Genomic DNA, 14,644 nt, shown 5'->3' with positions numbered 1-14,644 from the left:
GGAGCCGATTTTCTAGAATTTTGTTGAGGATTTTGGCATCTATGTTCATGAGGGATATTGGCCTGTAGTTCTCTTTCATTGTGTTGTCTTTATCTGGTTTTGGTATTAGGGTGATGCTGGCTTTATAGAAGGAGCTTGGAAGTGTTCCTTCCTCTTGAATTTTTTGGAATAGTCTGAGGAGGATAGGTTTTAGTTCTTCCTTGAATATTTGTTAAACTCTCCTGTGAAACCATCTGGCCCCAGGCTTTTGTTTGCCGGAAGCTTTTTGATGACTGCTTCAATTTCTTCCATAGTTATTGGCCTATTGAGATGTTTAGATTCTTCTTGATTGAGTTTTGGAAGGTTGTATTTTTCTAGGAATGTGTCCATTTCCTCCAGGTTGTCTAGTTTGTTAGAATAGAGTTGTTCATAGTATTTTTAAATAATCCTTTGTATTTCTGTGGGGTCAGTTGTTATTTCTCCTCTTTCATTTCTGATTTTGTTTATTTAGGTCCTCTCTCTTTGCTTTATGGTGAGCCTGGCTAGAGGTTCATCAATCTTGTTTGTTCTTTCAAAGAACCAGCTCTTGGTTTTATTGATCTTTTGTATTGTTTTTTTTTTTCCCTCTCTATGTCATTCATTTCTGCTCTGACCTTTATTATTTCCTTCCTTCTGCTCACTGTGGGCTTTTCTTGTTGCTCTCTTTCTAATTTGATTTGTTGAGTTAGATGATTTATTACCATTTTTTCTTGTTTTTTGAGGTAGGCCTGTATAAGTTTTCCTCTCAGGACTGCTTTCATTGTGTCCCACAGTATTTGCATTGTTGTGTTTTTATTGTCATTAGTCTCCAGGATGTTTTTAATTTATTCTTTGATCTCAATGTTAACCTAGTGATTGTTTAATAGCATGCTATTCAGTTTCCAAGTGTTTGAATTTTTTGGAATGTTTTTATTGTAGTTTATTTCTAATATTATGCCATTGTGGTCCGAGAAAGTGCTTTATATGATTTCAGTCTTTTTTAATTTGAGGAGACTGTTTGTGACCCAATATGTGGTCTGTTTTTGAAAATGTCCCATGTGCACTTGAGAAGAATGTATATTCAATGGCTTTGGGGTGAAATGCTCTGAAGATGTCAATTAGGTCCAGCTGATCTAGTGAGTCATTTAGAATTGCTGTTTCTTTGCTGATTTTTTTTTGTCTAGAGGATTTATCCAGTGATGTCAGAGGTGTATTAAAGTCTCCTACTATGATTGTATTGTTGTCGATCTCCCCCTTGATATCTTCCAGGAGTTTTTTTTTAATGTATTTGGGTGCTCCTGCATTGAGTGCTTATATGTTTATCAGGGTTATATCCTCTTGTTGTATCGATCCCTTTATTATTATGAAGTGGCCTTCCTTATCTTTTGTTATGGCCTGTAGTTTGAGGTCTATTTTGTCAGAAATAACTACTGCTACACCAGCTTTTTTTTCATTCCCATTTGCCTGAAAGATGTTTTTCCATCACTTAACTATCAATCTGTATGAGTCCTTTTTTCTGAGGTGGGTCTCTTGTAGACAGCAAATATATGGGTCATGTTTTTTTTTATCGAATCAGCCACTCGATATCTTTTAATTGGTCCATTTACGTTTAAAGTTATTATTGAAAGGTACTTGTTTGTAGCCATTTTTATTTTTTGAGACTATGTTCCTTCTTACCTTTTTCTCTCTTCTTTTTATACCAGTCTGTTTAGCATTTCTTGTATTGCTGGATTGGTAGTGATAAACTCCCTTATCATTTTTTTTTTGGTCTGTGAAGCTCCTTATTTTCCCTTCAATTTTGAATGATAACCTTGCTGGATAGAGTATTCTTGGATTCAGTCCCTTGGTTTGCATCACTTTGTAGATTTCCGTCCATTCTTGTCTGGCTTGATGTGTTTCTGTTGAGAAATCATTTGATATTCTAATGGGAGTTCCCTTATATGTAACTTTCTGTCTTGCTCTTGCAGCCTTTAAGATTCTCTCTTTGTCCTGAACATTTGCCGTTGTAATCATTGTGTGTCTTGGTGTCGGTTTTTTCGGGTTCATCCTGTTTGGGACTCTCTGAGCTTGCGTGACTTTTTTCTTTGCTACATCAGGTTAGTTTTCTGATATTATTTCTTCAAATAGTTCTTCTAACCCTTGTTCTTCTTCCTGTTGTTCTGGCACCCCTATTATTTGTATTTTTTTTCCGTTTCATGTTGTCCCATAGCTCCCTTAGGCTCTCCTCCTGTCTTTTAATTTTTTTCTCCAATTGCAATTCAGTTTGGCTGTGTTTTGCTTCCCTGTCTTCTAGTTCACTAATTTGGTCCTCTGCTTCTCCTAGTCTACTGTTGAAACTTTCCATGGTGTTTTTTATTGCAGCTATATCACTCTTCATTTCTTCTTGATTCTTACATAAGTTGTTGATTTTTTTCATCCATTTCTTCTTGACTCTTCCATAAGGTGTTAATTTTTTCTTCCATCTGATTTATGAACTCTATGACCCTTATTCTGAATTCTTTTTCTGACATATCGCATGCCTCTGTTTCAGTTAGTTGTTTTTCTGGTGTTTCCTCCTTTTTTTCCTTCGGGGGTATCTTTGTCTACCCATTTTTGGTCTCCCCAACTGATCTAGATGTCGAGCTGTGCAGGGGCTACTCCTTGGGTGGCAGTGGCTTCTCTGGCTGCAGTTGCTCCTTGGGCGGTTACAGTAGCAGCTGCTTCTCAGTTGGCAGCAGTTCCTCTGGTGGGTGCTGTTTGCACCAGTGGTGCCTCCTCTGGCTGGTGGGGGAGGCCGCTCGTATAGCTGCTGTTCCTTGGACAGGGGTGGGCTGATTATGAGATGGCTACGGAACTGGCTGCTCACGCAGCTGCTGCTCCTTGGACAGAACAGGCCACATGAAGCTGCTGCTCTTAGGCCTGTGGCGGGTTGCTTGCGGGGCTGCTGCTCCTTGGATAGGAGCGGGCTGGTCACGTGTCTGCTGTTCTCATGGTTGCAGTGCTTTGGGCTAAAGCGTTGGGCTGGTCAGAGGGGAACCTGCTTCTGAACTCACAGGAGCCTGCGCCCAGGGCAGCTGGAGCCTCATTGACTGTGGGATCACAGCCTAGGTAGTGTGTCCCTGGCAGGGGTGGCTGTAGAGTCCCAGGTGTTATCTGAGGGCACTCTGGGTGGAGTTGAGGCTGGGAACCCAGTTACAGCAGCTCTCCCCTTCAAAAAGGTTAGGCCCCTTAGGACAAGCTGGCCTTCTGGTGCTGTTTGCAATGGTAGCAGAAGCTGCCTAGTTAGGATAGCCTGATTAGCCTGCCCCTGAATGTCCTGTGGGATCTAACTGTGCCACACACACACACACACACACACACACACATACATAACCACCCGACCACACGCTCCTCTTTTACTCCCTCACTCACTCATGCTCTTTCCCTCACTGCCGCATTCTTCCTGCTTCTGTAGTTAGGTCTGGGGTGTTGTTGACCCTTTCGTGGCTGGAGTTTCCTCTCCAGGTGTCTGGTTATGTGGCTTGCTCTCAATCCCCTTGGCCTGACCGGATAAAATTCACCTCCACAAGACACAACACAGAGGGAACTAAGCACAAACGTACTTACAACACCAGTAACCCCAATATAAGTGACCACCTGAGAAAAGAGAGATAGGGCAGAGAAAAGAGATCACCTGTAATATTTCTAAGGTTGTGGTTTTTAATTTATACTTGTGGTATTTATACCTATGACAATGCACAGACCTAGCAATGTTTAGTACCAGTCTGAATCTTGAAAGGTTTCTTTCTTTCCTTCGGTGATATTATCCTCTCTTTGTTTCCCTTTTTCTTTTTTTGACAATTTTCTCTATGTCCTTCTTTTGGCTTCTCTTCCGCTGCTTATTACTTAAGAGTTAGGACTGACCCCTTTCTCTGCTCATTTCACATACTTCCTCCTGATCTCCAGACTAATGTGATACTTACTGAATATTTCACAGACATTTCAAATTCATCTTTTCTATGGCTGAATTTATTTGCTTCCTTCCAAACCTAATCATTCTTCTGTTCCATATCTCGAGGATAGGTACTACCATTCACTCAGCTGTCTATGTCAGAATACCCTGACCCACTTTCCCTAATATAATATAGGTAATCATCAAATTCTGGCGCTCCTTCTCTTATTGTCTCTTGAAATTGTCTGGTTTTTTTTTTTTATCCTCTCCATGCCTTAGTTAATCCCCTTCATTTTAATTTAAATTAGCAAAAGTGTTTTTATACCAATCTTGCCTCTAATCTTGTACTCTTTCCATCTATTTTCAACAATGCTCCCCACAATTTTTTTTAATAGAGCAAATATAATCAGGTTACTTACTGCTTAAGAGTTTTTACTATTTCCCCATTGTTCTCAGCCTTTTTAGCATGGCATTTGAAGCTGTTCTCTCTGACTTTCCTGGCCACCTCAGATTCTCCACCTCCTGCCAGCACAGGATTTGAAACTGTTTACTATGGAAAGCTTTCTCTGACTCTCAAAGTTAGAATCAGGTGCTTGCCCTCTGAGCTTCCATAGCACCCGGGCCTTAGCCCACCATAATAGAAAGGGGAGCCTGTATTTTGCTCATCAGAGTTTTTTTCATATTTTTCTTAGCTTGATTAGATAGGTTTTAGGTAGGGGTTAGCAAACTTTTTCTTTAAGGAACCAGATGGTAACTATTTTAGGCTTTGCAGGCACAAATAGTTTCTGTCTCATAAGCTTAATATTCTCTTATTTTTTTTATAACCTGTAAAACTATGAGAGCTGTTCAAAATTAGGCTATGCAGGTTAGATTTGGCCTGTGGGCTATAGTTTGCCAGCCCCTATTGTAGAATAAGTGGTCATCAAGAGAGGAGATTTTTAAAAATCTGAATTAACTACTTTATTAGTAATTATCCTGGATTCTTACATCTGCTCCTTGTTCATGTCTACCCTTTCTTAAAAATGGTTGGAGGCATTTAATCATTCTTCAGAAGTATTTTTCTTTGTCTTTCAGGCTGTTATCAAAGAGCAGCTTCAGGAGACCCAGGGGCTATGTGAATACGCTATTTATGTCCAAGGTAAGACCTATATTTCTTCTCTTCTTGTTAGAGGAATGCACACTTTGCCTAGATTTCTGGAAAAAGAGCAAACAATTTATGAAATGCTTAAATTCAAGTGAGTGTGCCACAAAGGTGTTTTTTTTTCAGTGTTGGTTTTTTATTTTATTTTTAAATACTGTGCTACATTTGCTTTAATTTATTTTTTCTTTTTGTTTATTGATTTCAGAGGGGAAGGGAGAGAGCAATAGAAACATCAATGATGAGAGAGAAACATCTATCAGCTGCCTCCTACACGCCCCCTACCAGGGAATCTAGCTTTCAACCAAGTCATATGCCCTTGACCGAGTCGAACACGGAACCCTTTAGTCTGCGGGCCAGCTTTCTATCCACTGAGCCAAACTGGTTAGGGCCAGTGTTGGTTTTTTAAATCGGAACATATGAAGCGGTAATGGGGGGATGAGGACACATATGTAATACCTTAATCAATAAAGAAATTAAAAAATAAACAAAAAGGAGAGAGAAACCAAGATGGCGGCATAGGTAAACATCCAAACTGCAGCCTCGCATAATAATTTCAAAAATACAACTAAAAGACAAAACGGACATCATCCAGAACCACAGGAAAGCTGACTGACTGGAAATTCTACAACTAGAAGGAAAGAGAAAACCACAAGGAAAATCAGAGGAGCTGTAAAAGCCTGAGGTACAGAGACACGGGCGCGGGCGTGCGGAGAGGATGGAGCCGGAGAGGACGGGTCGGCTAAGTGCCTGACTGGCATTCTCTAGCTGGAAGGAGATAAAAGCCCCAGACTGCGCTGAACCCCAGTTCCGCCTGTACTGAACCCCAGTTCTGGGTGAGACACTGGGGACCCAGGCTCATACTGGGGGGAATCTGGGCTGTAAGGTGGAAACTCAGGGGAGCAGCGAAAGGCAGAGCTCCTGAGGCACGCACATGAATATGCGCAGAGGACGGACTGTTGAGTGTGCCGCTGAATTGCCCTAGCGGGAAGGAGACAAAAGCTCCGGACTGCGCTGAACCCCAGCTCCTACTGCACTGAACCCCAGATCCGTGCGAGACCCTGGGGATCCAGGCTCATACTGGGGGAATCTGGGCTGTAAGGTGGAAACTCAGGGGAGCGGCGAAAGGCAGAGCTCCGGAGGTGCCCATGTGAATGCGCGCAGAGGACAAAAGCTCCAGACTGCGCTGAACCCCAGTTCCGGGCAAGAATCTGGGAATTCAGATTCATTGGGGAGAGACTAGACTGTCTGGCAGTGGGCGAAACTTGAGGGCACCTTTCTCTCAGAGGTGCTTGCATTGAGTACCGAGGGACACTGAGGGACACTGAGACCCAGGAACCTCATAGGGCGGGGCTGACGGGAAGCCAAGGCTGTAGGCTCCACCCTGAAACTCCGCCCCATCTAAGCTGAACACAGAGGCTTTTGCAATTTTTCAAGTCTAGTCAAATAAGGCTGTCTCCCGGCGTAGACACAGCTGATCCTCACAGCCAATTGCCCTGGAGGTCAACTCCTCCCACTGATACCAACAACAATCAAGACTTAACTACTGCAAGGCTGTACACACAGTCCACAAAGGGGTGCACCAAGAGTGTCCACCTCAGGTAACTGGGGAGGCCGAGCCACTGGCCCATATAGGACACCTAGCACACAAAGCTACCCTACCAACTCAGGGAAGCAGTGAAAATGCGGAAACAAAGAAACAGATCGCAAATGAAAGAAATGGAGGAAAACAAATGACTGGAGATAGAGTTCAAAACCACGGTTATAAGGTTTTTCAAATATTTACTAGAAAAGGCCGATAAATTTAGCAAGACCCTTGAGGATATGAGAGAGACCCTTGAGGATGTGGAAAAGGACCAACTAGAAATTAAACATACACTGACTGAAATAAAAAATATTATACAGACACCCAATAGCAAACTAGAGGAATGCAAGAATCAAGTCAAAGGTTTGAAATACAAAGAAGCAAAAAACACAGAACTGGAAAAGCTAAAAGAAAAAAGAATCCAAAAATTTGAAGATAGTGTAAGAAGCCTCTGGGACATCTTCAAGCGTACCAACATCAGACTTATGGGGGTGCCAGAAGAAGAGAGAGAGCAAGATACTGAAAACCCATTTGAAGAAATAATGACTGAAAACTTCCCCCACCTGGTGAAAGAAATAGACTTACAAGTCCAGGAAGCACACAGAACCCCAAACAAAAGGAATCCAAAGAGGACCACACCAAGACACATCATAATTAAAATGCCAAGAGCAAAAGACAAAGAGAGAATACTAAAAGCAGCAAGAGAAAAACAGTTAATTACCTACAAGGGAGCACCCATACGATTGTCAGCTAATTTCTCAACAGAAACTATGCAGGCCAGACGTGAGTGGCAAGAAATATTCAAAGTGATGAATAGCACGAACCTACAACCAAGAGTACTCTACCCAGCAAAGCTGACATTCAGAATTGAAGGTCAGATAAAGAGCTTCACAGATAAGAAAAAGCTAAAGGAGTTCATGAACACCAAACCAGTATTATATGAAATGCTGAAAGGTATTCTTTAAGAAGAGGAAGAAGAGGAAGAAGAAGAAAAAGGTAAAGATAAAAATTATGAACAACAAATACATATCTATCAACAAGTGAATCTAAAAATCAAGTGAATTAAAAATCTGATGTGCAGAATAAACTGGTGAATATAATAGAATAAGGGTCATAGAAAGGGAGTGGACTGATAATTCTTAGGGGGAAAGGGATGTGGGGGGTGTGGGAAGAGATTGGATGAGGACAGTGGGGGGGAGGTAAGGAATGAAGGTGGGATGGGAACCAGGTGGAAGGAAGCTATGGGGGAGAAAAAAGAGGAACAATTGTAATAATCTGAACAATAAGGATTTATTAAATTAAAAGAAAATAAAATAAAAAAGAAAAAGAAAAATAGGGATTTAAATATTTCTAGAGAAAAATAAAAAATAAAAAAAAAAATAAATTGGAACATAATTCTTAGGCTAGATTTGACCTCAGAAATGACTGGTTATGTTTTTAAAAAGTTGTTACCATCCTTCACCCCATTTCTAGTTTCTGCCTAGTATTTTTCAAAATGGATATTAGGGTCCTTGCTTCTGCAGTAGTTTCAGCTCCTGTGTTGAGTGTCTTCCCCCTGTGGTCAGTGTGCATCATAGCAACTGATCGTTCTAGTAGTTCCACCGTAATGGTCGCTTAGGCTTTTATTATATAGACTAGAGGCCCGGTGCATGAATTCATGCACCAGTGGGGTCCCTCGGCCTGGCCTGGGGATCAGGCCAAAACTGGCTCTCTGACATCCCCCGAGGGGTCCCAGATTGCGAGAGGGTGAAGGCCAGGCCGAGGGACCCCACCGGTGCATGATCAGGGCCAGGGAGGGACGCTGGAGGTTGGCCAGCTGGAGAGGGACTGTGCGAGGTCTCCAGGACATGTCCAGCCCATCTCGCTCAGTCCCTATCAGCCGGACCCCAGCAGCAAGCTCACCCACCGGTTGGAGAATCTGCCCCCTGGTGGTCAGTGCACATCACAGCGACTGGTGGACTGTCTGTCCCTGGTGGTCATTGCACATCATAGCAAGCAGTTGAGTGGCCTTAGCATATCATTAGCATATTATGCTTTTATTGGTTGAAAGGCAGACTGGACAACCGGACACTTAACATATTAGGCTTTTTTTATATAAGATAATATGGCGTCACTCAACAAAGAAAAGGAGAGAAGGAAAATTGACATTCAAGAGGTGAATGAAGGCCACTAAGAGCCTAAAAACACCTCAGAGGAGATCTCTGCTGGCTAACCTTGCTTCTGAGAAGAGGGAAACAAACAATGGACCACTAGAATACTAAGAAAAGCTATTGTTTGCCAAGTCTAACAATGCCTGTGAAGTTAGTTAGTTTATAAATGCTATCAGTACTAGGAAAGATAAGCCAATGCAACTTTTAGCCATCACTGAACCGAAAGATTTGGAGATATTGTTGAGTAACAGACTTGAAGGGGATATATTCCTCCTCCCACTTCAGTCTCTGAAAAACAATCTTTGCCAAATATTTAAATGTCTCCCCCCCCCCCCCTATTTTTTTCCTCTTTTAAGCTTGAGCTTATTTATTCCCTTAATAAAAGGAAAGTGAAGAACTCCTCATACCGAAAGCTTCTTTGTTAACTGAGTCAAAGTAAAGGTATTTCTCACAATAAAACATTCAGGTCTCAAAAAAGAAAAAAAGAAAAAGAAAAAGGTTTTAGCATGTCAGCAACTTTGCTATTTGTTTCAGCCCATCTGATTGTGTTGAAGATATAATAATCCAAAGACTTTCTTTGATATGATTTTCCACCTCCCGTTTCTCCAGTTTTTCTGATTATCAGGCTCTATTCTTCCCAGAACACGACTTTATTTTCTGTTTCTTGGCAGCACTGATATTTCGCCTGGAAGGAAATATCCAAGAATCCCTAGAACTCTTTCAGACATGTGCTGTTCTCAGCCCTCAGTGTGCTGATAACCTCAAGCAGGTGGCCAGATCTTTGTGAGTATTGGCAGTCTGGAGGTCCGGGAGACTCACGGAAAGCGTTGTATAATGAGCATTCTCAGGCAGAGGCTACTTCTGGCAGCCTGATCAGCCTCATCCATAGAGGGAGAGTTGCTTAATAGGTATAGTGGGATTCACTTTGAAGAGTGTAGATTAACTTTGAAATTTGACAAAATGAGATAACTCATATGAAGTTTGACAGAGGAACACTAGTATCATTGTTCTCTGTCAAACTTATATGAGTTATCTCATTTTGTCAAATTTCAAAGTTAATCTACACTCTTCTTGCAATGAAAATAAAGTTTTCATATAAATACTGACTTTTGTGTCCTCAGTCCTCTAATCTTATTGGCAACCCATAGAAATTTTTTCATCCAACACTTAGCATAATATTTGACACACAGTCGATTTTTAGTGTTTGTTGAGGGGATGCTCTGAAGGTTCCTGAATGCAAGCAACCTTTAAAATCTTTCTAAGCTGTTAGGTGCCCTAATAGCTTTACTACCCCAGTACAATTTTCCAGTAGTAAAGTTTCTGTGGGGTTCCCAACCTAATTTAAAAAAATTTTTTTTTACCTACATTGTGATTTATGCCAGTACTATCTTTGCATAGAGCCTGGTTTCCCACTGTTTTCTCCAGATCCATGATCCAATATCAAGGAAATAGACTTAGGCTTGGGAGTGAAGAGCATATCCCTAATAGATGACGGTGATAAGTGATGGCAGCTCTTGCTTAACATGGTACATTATTTGGTTTGTTTCTTTTTTGGTCTACATTTGTAGTACACTGTAGAAAATAAATTACAGAAGACTCACTAAAATTGGTGTAGAATGTGATCAAGGCACTGGAACTGCTACCAATGCAGTTCCTACCAAGAGAGCTTCTGCTGTTGGTATACAGCAGCCTCACTATCTGAACCAGCATGACCAGCTCATAGGGAAGAGGCTTCCAGAATGCTCAGCTGGATGGAATTTGAGTCAAATGTGGGGTAGTGGGGTTAGTCTTCTGAAAGGTTTGAGTTAATAATTATGGAAACTGTATTTCTTCTGCAGATTTCTTTTGGGGAAACATAAAGCTGCCACTGAAGTATATAATGAAGCAGCTAAACTTAAACAGAAAGACTGGGTAAGTAGGGAACTTTTAGTTCTTTGTTATTAGCTACATGCTAATGGTTCCATTTATCATATGGCTGTCTTTTGTTATTACTGAGTTCTTACATGCCAAAAATGTCTTTATCCTCACACTAAATTGATGATTCAGTTAGATATAAGATCAAAAACTATGTTTCCGCATAACTTAGCAGATATTGCTGCGTGGTTTTCTGGCAGGGAGTGTTGCTGTTAAGCAGTTCGCCATTAATCTGATTCCTGTTGATAATCCAGCTTTCCTCTCTGGAAATGCTCTTCTTTCTCTAAATAAAGGGAGACTTAATAAAGGGAATTAAAGAGATTCTATAAAGGGAGACTTAATAAAGAGATTCTGTAGAGCTCAAGGTCAGGAAATACAGGTTGGTCTTGCAATGAACTAGAACTGGAAAGCTGTCAGCACCAAGGTAGCTACTCTTCATTTCTGTTTTATTTCTTCTTTTTGTAGATCAGCAGTTGGCAATGTTTTATGTTTTAAAGGGCCAGTTAGTACATATTTTAAGCTTTGTGGCTTCATATAGCCTCTGTGACAACTACTGAATTCTGAAGTTCTAGTGTAAAAGAATCATGGACAATACCAATAAAACTTTATTTACAAAATAAGGCAGAGATGGATTTGGTTTGTGGACCTTAGTTTACTGACCTCTGCTGTCTGCATTTGCAGATTGACTTCAAATACATATATTCCATTATAGTGCCCTCCATATGGTGCTATCAGTCCCAAAGTCCACATCACCTAGTGAATTCCTAGATTCCTAGAAAAAGGAATCCGATTAACACATATATGTATATGTATCTCCTTAGGGTGGGGCAGGAGTGGTGGGTAGTCTCTTCGGAGAAGAGGGCACAAATGGAGTTGATGATCTGTTTGTCCTGCTTTTATGTCTTATAATCTGTGGGGGGTTTTTATATTAAGGAACCCATCGTTTTAGAATTAAATATATTTGAGTATGAAATCTAGTAAAAAACTGTAATGCATATTTTAAAGTTTAAACTTTGCTGAACAATAACAATCTCTAGATGACTATTGTTTACTCTAATATGTACTGTGGAATTTACACCTAAGCTGTTTTCTTTTGTGTGTAGGAGATCTATCATAACCTAGGAGTTTGCTACATTTATCTGAAACAGTTCAACAAGGTAATTTATAGAAATAGTGGTGGCTGGTGGTTTCACTGGGGGCACACTTGTTACAGAGCTGCCATTGCTCATGTTGTATTATTCCTAGTGCTCGCAGAGACTGTTGGAAGTAAACATTTGAAAGTGCCATATACACCTATTCCCATTTTTCTTTTCACTTGCTGTTATCCATCTTTTTTTCCTGCTTTTAACAAGAAAATGAGAAATTCTAGAAATACTATGAGGGAATGATCATCTCAAAAATTGCCTTTTTTCTTCCTTCTTTTTCTCTACCCCAGATTAATTTTCCAGTATAGAAACAAATGTTCAGTAAAACTTAGGTATCAAAAAGTGGACCATTGCCCTAGCCGGTTTGGCTCAGTGGATAGAACATCAGCCTGAAGACTGAAGGGTCCCGGGTTCAATTCCTGTCAAGGGCACGTACCTCAGTTGCAGGCTCAATCCCTGGCTCTGGTCAGGGTGTGTGTGGGAGGCAACCAACCAATGGTGATTATAAGACATATCACTCTCACATTGATGTTTCTTTCTTGTCCTCCCTTCCACTCTCTGAAAAATCAATGGAAAATGTCCTCATGTGAGGATTAGTAACAACCACAACAAAAGTGGACCTTTAAGTCTTAAAAGTGTAATCATGACCATGGGAACTCTCTTATGCTCTGATAGCAATTACTTTTAGTTTTTAAGGTCATTGGAGATGAATTTTAAGTTACACGTGGATCTGATTTCTGAGTTTCAGTTTCTAAGGTTATTTTCTATCTGAGAATTTATATTTCATTGTGATTAAGCTGCAGGCTCTAAGTCTCTTATATCAAACTAGAGGCCCGTTGCATGAAATTCGTGCATGGAGCGGGGGGGTGTCCCTCAGCCCAGCCTGAACCCTCTCCAATCTGGGATCTCTCTCACAATCCAGGACTGCTGGCTCCCAACTGCTCACCTGCCTGCCTTCCTGATTGCCCCTAACCACTTCTGCCTGCCAGCCTGATCACCCCCTAACCACTCTGCTGCCAGCCTGATTGACGCCTAACTGCTCCCCTGCCAGCCTGTTTGCCCCCAACTTCGCTCCTCTGCCAGCCTGGTCACCCCTAACTGCCCTCCCCTGCAGGGTTGATCACTTCCAACTTTCCTCCCTTGCAGGCCTGGTCCCTCCCAACTGCCCTCCCCTGCTGGCCATCTTGTGGTGGCCATCTTGTGTCCACATGGGGGCAGGATCTTTGACCACATGGGGGCATCCATATTGTGTGTGGGAGTGATGGTCAATCTGCATATTACTCTTTTATTAGATAGGATAGAGGCCTGGTACAGGGGTGGGGGCCAGCTGGTTTGCCCTGAAGAGTGTCCCAGTTCAGGATGGGGGTTCCCTTGGGGCATGGGGCGGCCTGAGCAAGGGGCCTGTGGTGGTTTGCAGGCCAACCACGCCCCCTGGCGACCCAAGAGGAGGCCCTGGTATCTGGAATTTATTTACCTTCTATAATAATTGAAACTTTGTAGCCTGGAGCGGAGCCAAGCCTCCTGCTCGCTCTGTGGCCAGCAGCCATTTCTGTTGGGGTTAATTCACCTTCTATAATTGAAACTTTGTAGCCTTAAGCGGAGGCCTGGGCCTGGCCAGGGTGTGCGGAAAGCTTTGCTTTCTCCGTTGCCGGAGGCAACCCTGGCCTCCAGCTCCTTGGCTGCCGCCATTTCTTTTAAGATTTGTTTACCTTCTATAATTGAAAATTTGTAGCTTGAGTGGAGGCTTAGGCCTAGCAAGGGCAGGCGGAAAGCTTGGCTTCCTCCATTGCCTGGGAAACCTTGCTCTCTGTGGCTGTAGCCATCTTGGTTGGGTTTATTTGCATACTTGCCCTGATTGGTTGATGGGCATGGCTTAGGCGTAGCAAAGGTGTGGTCAATTTGCATATTACCCTTTTATTAGGTAGGATAAGTACCAAGTACCTTGGTACTCAAATATAAGAAAAAATGTATATATATCTTAACTGAGGGATAGATTAAATTATTGAGAGCTCTGAAAGTTAATGATAGTGGGTTCCATAGAGTTCCCTTCATAAAACTTCCACTTAGTGATTATGAAGTTTTATTCTCCTTTCTGTAGTGCTGACAGGACTAAGAATCTCAGTTGGTTAATATCCATTTGACAACATTTAATCTATCCCTCAGGAGTGTGAAAAAAATCTGTACATCAGCAGTTGAGGTGTGAGAGTAACTTTTACTCTTGTGAAATATATAATAACTAGAGGCCCAGTGCACAAAATTCCAGCCTAGCCTGTACATGAAATTGTGTTGGGGTTATAATTGAAACTTTGTAGCCTTAAGCGGGTGAGCCCGGCCAGGGTGTGCAGAAAGCTTTGCTTCCCCTGTTGCCGGGGGCAACCCTGGCCTGCTCTCTCAAGCTCCATTCTGTTGCCATTTCTGTTTGAATTTGTTTACCTTCTATAATTGAAACTTTGTAGCTTGAGTGGAGGCTTAGGCCTGGCAAGGGCAGGCGGAAAGCTTGGCTTCCTCTGTTGTTCTCTGTGGCTGTAGCCATCTTGGTTGGGTTAATTTGCATACTTGCTCTGATTGGATGGTGGGTGTGGCTTGAGGGCGTGTCAGAGGTATGGTCAATTTGCATATTTGTCTATTATTAGATAGGACTAGAGGCCCGGTGCATGAAAATTCATGCACTGAAGGGTGGTTCCTCAGCCTGGCCTGCCCCCTCTCATAGTCCGGGAGCCCTCAGGCGTGGGAGGTGACACGGCAATCAGGGGACGGCAACGGTGCATCACACCTCTGCTGCTGCCACTGTTGGCAGCACAAGCC

General features: G+C 42.1%; 1 protein-coding gene across 6 annotated transcripts in view; it reads left to right on the top strand.

Annotated features, from left to right (window-relative positions):
* BBS4 (Bardet-Biedl syndrome 4) overlaps positions 1 to 14,644 on the top strand; it is a 183,494-nt gene that overhangs the window by 106,398 nt on the left and 62,452 nt on the right. For all 6 annotated transcript variants that reach the window (XM_054725064.1, XM_054725061.1, XM_054725059.1 and 3 more), the window contains exons 4-7: positions 4,982 to 5,045; positions 9,452 to 9,563; positions 10,619 to 10,691; positions 11,798 to 11,851. In XM_054725064.1, coding sequence (XP_054581039.1) covers positions 4,982 to 5,045; positions 9,452 to 9,563; positions 10,619 to 10,691; positions 11,798 to 11,851 — 303 coding nt within the window. The remainder of the gene's footprint in view (positions 1 to 4,981; positions 5,046 to 9,451; positions 9,564 to 10,618; positions 10,692 to 11,797; positions 11,852 to 14,644) is intronic.

Source organism: Eptesicus fuscus, chromosome 2, assembly GCF_027574615.1.
Source record: "Eptesicus fuscus isolate TK198812 chromosome 2, DD_ASM_mEF_20220401, whole genome shotgun sequence".
Classification (NCBI taxonomy): domain Eukaryota; kingdom Metazoa; phylum Chordata; class Mammalia; order Chiroptera; family Vespertilionidae; genus Eptesicus; species Eptesicus fuscus.
Note: the sequence above shows the minus strand (reverse complement) of the source record. Positions and strands in the feature narration are given on the sequence as shown.